The sequence below is a fragment of the Propithecus coquereli genome, unplaced genomic scaffold, assembly GCF_000956105.1.
Source record: "Propithecus coquereli isolate 6110/MARCELLA unplaced genomic scaffold, Pcoq_1.0 Scaffold33, whole genome shotgun sequence".
NCBI classification, from domain to species: Eukaryota; Metazoa; Chordata; class Mammalia; order Primates; family Indriidae; genus Propithecus; species Propithecus coquereli.
Window position 1 is genome coordinate 435,105 of NW_012148952.1, and position 7,178 is coordinate 442,282.

At 34.1% G+C, this 7,178-nt stretch overlaps 1 protein-coding gene across 1 annotated transcript in view; it reads left to right on the plus strand.

Annotated features, from left to right (window-relative positions):
- Positions 1–7,178, plus strand: part of LRP1B (low density lipoprotein receptor-related protein 1B) — a 542,706-nt gene that overhangs the window by 376,024 nt on the left and 159,504 nt on the right. Inside the window, exons 29-31 of the mRNA XM_012650500.1 lie at positions 3,748–3,873; positions 4,586–4,723; positions 6,193–6,327. Of these exons, the coding sequence (XP_012505954.1) occupies positions 3,748–3,873; positions 4,586–4,723; positions 6,193–6,327 (399 nt within the window). The remainder of the gene's footprint in view (positions 1–3,747; positions 3,874–4,585; positions 4,724–6,192; positions 6,328–7,178) is intronic.

Here is a 7,178-nt window from a genome sequence, read left to right on the forward strand (position 1 = left end):
TAGTGTTATCATAGGTCACTGCAACCTCAAACTCCTGGGCTCAAGCGATCCTCCTATCTCAGCCTCCCCAGTAGCTGGGACTACAGGTGTGAATGACCATGCCCAGCTAATTTTCTATTTTTTTGTAAGATGGTGTCTTGCTCTTGCTCATGCTGGTCTCGAACTCCTGGCCTCAAGCGTTCTTCCTGCCTCAGCCTCCCAAAGTGCTAGGGTTATAGGCATGAGCCACTGAAGAGCTTTTGTAGGGGTTTATAGTTTAGCCTGAAAGCAATTGGAAATACTAGAGTTTTAAGCCAAAGAGGCACATGGTCATGCTTATATTTTATGAATATTGGATGGAAGGGGTAAGAGTAATTAACACTATTGTGGTATTTTGGACAAGTTATGCTAGTAGTTTGGATTGAGATGGTGACAGGATAGCACATGATGGCAAAATATAGACAGATTTGAAGGTGGTGTAAAAAGCAAAATAAGTTAGATTAAATAATGGATTAGATATGGGGTGAGAGACAAAGCGGTGAAGTATAATTTATAGGTTATTTTTGCTTGCACATTTGAATAGAAGGGGAACTCAGAAATAGGAACAGTTTTGCAAGTAAAGATTAGAAGACTGGTTTGGGATACATTTGAGGAGACATTCAAGTAGAGATTTCAAGTAGGCGTTAGATATTTGGTCCTCAAGCTTAAAGAAAAGAGCTCATCTGCAGATATAAATTTAACAGCATAAAATATAGTAATAAATACAATGACGTTTTTAAGATTATGTTAGGTGGGAGAAAAGCATAGGACAGAAAGGGGAATTACAAAAGAATGTTGAGTGACACCAAACATCCAACTAATTATGAACTTCTAGAAGAGACTCAGGTGAATGATGACAAAGGGTATAGCAAAAACGAGAGTGTAGCAACCAAAAAAACAATGTCATAATGTGTTTCATGAAAAGTGGAATGGTTCTTGAAAAGGCAGGGGGAAATAAGTTCACAAGCTAGTGGAAAAATTACTTTTAGATAGGAGTAATGGGATTAAACTAGATAGGAGTAAATTTTTTTCCTATCTCTGTTATTAAAAAATATTGAAGAGTTAATAGATTTTGTGTAGATACAGGTAGATCTGCAATTGTTTACTAAGATATTAAGGAATTTCCCATATTTTTATCTGTACCTTTTTTTAGTGTGGTAGGAAGCATGTTCATATATAGAAGGTAGAAGTTTGGTGTAGGGAGATTTGGAAGGAATGCAGATTTGAATCATTATTGCAAAAGGTAGGAAAGCAATATGGATATATATATATATATATATATATATATATATGTTTTCCAAGTACCGTTGAAAATATTCATACCTGATGGTATCAGTTGGCTTTGTAGTATACTCATCTGCAACATTTCTGGCTTCCCAGATGCAGATATTGGGAGAACAGATGGTTTTGTTCATCTAAGTTTAGAGTTTTGTAAGATAACTCAGATGAAAAAGAGAAAAGGGCCAGAGAATCCAAGTTATTGGAAAGAAAGTGAGTTTCTAAACTCACTTAGTATTTATAACAGTGTCCAACATGTTATAGGTTACCAATAAATATCAGTAGGAAGGGAAGTAGAGACAAAAAAATCATTGGTGAATAAGGAAATGGTAGATGTATCAATGGCTAGAGTTTCAGCTAAAGCTGAAGAAGGGTGATAATAATACTGATTGAATTAAAAATCTTAAAAGATAGGAGATTGTGGTCAAAATTTGGCACACTTAAATTAGTGGTTTTACAAATAAAGTAATTGTAAGAAACAACAAATCCACGCTGCAACCATATTCATCAGTTAGTGTTCATATTTGCCAGTAACAGAGACTGTCACTGACTGAATCAAAAAGAGAAATTTATTGAAATCCACCAACATCTATTTCATGTTGAGGAGAATGATGATGGCCTAGGTGGATTATAGTAAAAGAACACTGTAGGTATAAGAAACTCAAAAAGCTCAGAAGTCCAGTTATTGGTTGGTTTGCTCATGTGAATGTTGAACTCATCTAAGATGGTGGAATGAATCTGAATGGAGAAAAAACAAAGTGACTGAAGGTGCTACAATCTTCAGTGACTTTGGGAGGAGGTGATGTTTATGAGGTTGATAACAAAATAACAATGAGATAGCAATATAATCAAGTGCTTAGCCCTCAAAATAACAGTGTTTGATTTTATTTAAAAAATAGAATGTGAAGATATGGTAATAAAGTTCTGGAAGCTGCGATAGAAAAGTAGGATGTTTTCAAGCATGAGATAATACGAGGCTTAAGCAAATTAAAAGACATTTCTAAAAACCCTAAAGAGGAGGGAATTATATTTGGGAAAAGAACCAGATTTCAACTAATGCAAGGAGGTCAGGCATAGAGTGTAGCATATTTAAGGAATGGTAATAAAGTAGCATTGCTAGAATATTTAGAGGGTCAAGGGATTAGTCTGTAGGAGTGGTGTGGACAAGATGATGACAAGTCTATTAGGCATAGTATCTTAAATTGTATTCTCAAGGCAATGGATAATATGAAGATATGATCAGATTAATGTGTTTGATTTTTCTCATGGATTTTGAGGATCTGAAGATAGGGAGTAAAAGGAGCAACATTTAGGATATCTCTCTGTAAGAGATAATGAAGAGCTGAGCTATTGCGATTGTCACTGGTAAGGTTGGACGGAAGTGGGCAAGTTTGGGGAAAATATCAACAGTACTTGGTGACTACTCAGAGTTGATGGTCAATGAGAGGAATGCATTGAAAATAAACCTAGATTTCTGGCTATGATGTGCCACTAACTGAACTGTGGAAATAAGACAAAGCTAATAATTTGGAGAAGAGGGTTGGGGAAAGTGACAAAGAATTGAGCAATAAACTTGTTAAATTTGCAGTTCCTGAGGGGATCTCCTATAATCAATTGTGAGATGCTTACACTAGATAGAGAATTCAGTCTTCAGGGTGTAGTGGCAAGTTAATCAATGAGCATGAATGAGAATATCTAAGCAAAGAATTCAAGAGTGAGAACATCAGAGGACCAAGGGCAGAACTCTGGAGAATTCCACATGTAAGGATGAAGACTAATTACAGATGTTTCCTGTTTTAGAGGTGGAAGTCTTCAGGTAAGATAGTGGTAGATAGAAAGGTCAAACATAAAATTTTCTGGCTTTCATTGCTGTCTCTTTAAGTCTCATGGACACACAGACACACATTAAAAATGAATAATCAAAATCACTCAAATACATATCTCAACTTCTGTTTACAGAAAATAAGACACCCAGCTATAATATTGTTGGGACATTTTTTTTTTTCCCACTGAATGACCTACTTTCAATTTGGGGCCTGTAACATATGCTTGCTCAAGCTCTGTGCTGTGTGAAATTGTCCTTTGAGATAGCTAAGTGTCCTGCCATGTTGTATAAATTGTAGGTATAAATTAATTTGGTACACCAAGTGAAGTCGGCTAGGATAAGCCATCTGGAAATGAAACCGTGAAGTCTGGCTCTTTCTTACTTCATTTAAGATCCTCAGTTGTGCACTCTTTTATGTAGTTAATACAAATAACTGGGATCATAAGCTTCCATGATCACACAGTTTTCTAGTGTCTGCAGGTAGGCAATTTTCACAACAAAATATATTTAGAAAAGGTAGATAATGGATTCTAAAAGAACAAAAAAAAGAAACACAAAGGAAGTATGTTATTCATAAGTCAGTGTACCCACAGGAGCTGCTTTTCATTTTCTTTTTTTTATTTCAGTCAAATTTCTTTGCCCACCCACAAGACCTCACAGATGCAGAAATGACAGAATTTGCCTGCAGTCTGAGCAAATGTGCAATGGTATTGATGACTGCGGAGACAACTCAGATGAAGATCACTGTAGTGGTAAATTTGTTTAATAAATAACTCAGCAACTGATATAAGATACTGTAATAATTTGTGCTCAAAAATTCAAAAAATATGTATTTTTTTGCATGGATATCTGAAGGTATTATTTTTAGGCACTTGCTCTTCTGACAGGGTATAAAAATAATCTATTAACATTTCATTTGCATAGTAGAGTTATGTGGCTTTATCCAGAGTCCTGACTAGGAACTTTATTCCAGAAAATTCTAATCACATGAGAGAAACAACATAGTGGTTTAAAAATGCTCCTAGTTAAAATAGTTCCTTGAGGGGAGGGGGCTTACATAGATTGTTTTTATGTGTACACAATCCCTTTTTCACCATTCTGAAATTTTAACATGAGTAGTTTTACTTAAATATGCAACAAAATTATTCAAAGACAAAACTTGACCTAACCTCATTTGAGACATTTATATCACTTAAAAAAAAAAAATCTCAAATATCCCACTTAGGGTGACTATTCAGACATTTTCCTACAGAAATAAGGTGTTATTCTCTGTAGGGTAAATACAACGTCACTTTTCTAAAATCCAAAAATTTCTAAATTTTTTTCATCTGGCCTCAACAACTTCAAATAAGGGTTGTGGACCCATGTTTTTCACAGTACTCAGTAAAATCTTAAAGATATTATGTGCTCAATAAATTTGTTTTGATTCTGTGAAGCACTAATCATTTTTAAATGACTCCATAGGTAAGCTGACTTACAAAGCAAGGCCTTGTAAAAAGGATGAGTTTGCTTGTAGTAACAGAAAATGCATTCCCATGGACCTCCAGTGTGATCGACTCGATGACTGTGGAGATGGTTCAGATGAACAAGGCTGCAGAATACGTGAGTCTGTTTTCCGTTAAACAAAGCACAGTGACGCACAAGTCCAATTTCTGCTTAAACATGACTGAAACTTTCTTTACTACTGGTTGGTAAGATTGCTCTTCGAAATGTGATTAAGCAATGCCTTCTTTTCTAAGCCTTTGCCAAAGCAACCTTAGAACATTATTTAAGTTTATTTCAGAAAATGTGAGGCAGATAAGGTTGATTTTGTAATGAGTATCCTTATTAGAGCTGAATCTGAGAATTCAATATTTAAACACAGACTTTAATGTCAGCAAATACTAATTTAGTATTTTTGAATTTTATAAACGATAATATTTGGGTGATGGTACAAGTCTTAATAATGTATTCACTATTTAAAAATTTTTAATTTGTCTATTACTGAGTTATTCTTATAGAAGACATTAAGATTTTATTCAAAGTGCTGTGATACTCGAGTTATTAGATCCTGTTTGCTTATAATTTCATCTTTAATTCTTGATGTTTGATTTTCCATAGTAAAGAAAAGTAAATTTATGATCCTATTTTCAGATTTCTTATAAAACTCATAAAATACTTCCTATTTTGGGATCTTTTATTTTTTCTCATTTATGCATCTAAGTTGTTCCTCATTGAGTGAGGAAGCAAACTGTACCAGGATATGATCACATACATCTAAACCATGATATCATTCCACTGATGTATTTTAACTAATTGTAAAATATTTGAGTCAGTGGGGATTAATAATGGTTACAATTCTGATGATAAAAGTCTCACGTTTCTTGAAAATATGATTTGCTTAAGTAACTTAGAGATAATACAATGTTATCCCTACAATAATGTCCCCCTCATTTATATGATTCTAAAATGTTTTCTTGAATGAGAAGTAAAGCAATGAAATTGCAAAGATTATGCTGGAAATGACAAGTAACTCTTTGTCCTAATAGTGTTGCCACCCATGACCAACCATTGGAGCACCTTGCACATTCAAATGTTTCTCTCATATGTGTGTCCAGACTAAAAAAAAATTAAAACTGTTGATTCAGCCTACCCACTTGAGTAAAGTAATGCCCTTGATTGAGTTCATGAATGTTAAGTTTAAGGGATCAATAAATGCCCAAGTCTCCAGGTAGCTAATAGAAAATGCTTTGGTTCTTAGAGAAAGATATAGCACTCGTATATGGTATCATTGTAAAGATACCCTGGCATTAGAATCACTGATTCTTACTTCCTTTTCTAAAGTAGTGTAGCTTGACAACAGCTGCAAATATCAGCTGTTGGCAGGTTGGTCTAAACGATATTTAATGTAAATAAGTTGAGTTTTTGTCTATTTCTATACTTTTATAAGAAATGAGGGCTTACATGAAGAGAAGACCATATAAAAGAATTATCTATGGAATAAGAAATATCATTTCAATTTTTTTAAAAAAGTAAACTCCCACTTCAGGAATTAGAATTATATTAGTTTTGATTATATTTTTAAATCCTAGCTTCCACTGCATATACCTGTGAAGATAATGTGAATCCATGTGGAGATGATGCATATTGTAATCAAATAAAAACATCTGTTTTCTGTCGCTGTAAGCCTGGATTTCAGACAAACATAAAAAACAGACAATGTGAAGGTAGAGTACATTTTCTCAACAGCTTGCTCTTAAATCTTTGGGCTGTAAAAAGACTCCCAAGACTGCTAAATTGTGAGATGACAGGGGATTGATTTTCATCAAAATGGTGTGTATCTATGGGATACCATTTCACTTATGAGAGTGAAAGTCTCTGGGGTCAAGAGCGTGTTTGTTTGTACAGCTAAGCTAACCATCACAAAGGCTACAAAGGATTTTCTGTGGCAAATTCAGACCTGCGAAATTTCAATTCTATTGTTACAATTCTGTTTTGAAATGCAAATGACAAAATTGCTGGTTCAGGAACTACTGGAGAATTAGACTCACTTCATAAAAGAATATGTTTATGATGACCCATATCTCTTGAGTGTGACATTTGCAATACTGGAATAGGTAATTCACATTTAGAGAATGGTGGGCTTTTGTCCTAACACCATGTTTTAAACAGTATTATCATAATGTGTCTTTAAAAATTCAAAGTCAGGATCTAAATAAATCTCTTTCAACTTGAGATCATTTAAAAAATGAGAATGTAGGATAGCCAGAATCTCACAGTAAGTCAGTCAATAGAATTTATATCAGAGCTTTAACTACAGACCCGTGAAATACAGACCCATATGCACTCTCTGCAATTTTCTCCCATAGAACTGATATTTGTAGTCTTATTCACCTGATACTGTGATTAGAGCTAAACCTACAACTACTCAGTCTGGCTTATCCAGGGTAAGTTCAAGTCCTAAAATGCTCTGACCTACCAGTTTGTTTTTGTACTGTTTCTTTATTATATTCTTGGATAAAGAAAAATGATTTTACTGTGTCAATTAAAATGAAATTATTTAAATAAATTAATTACA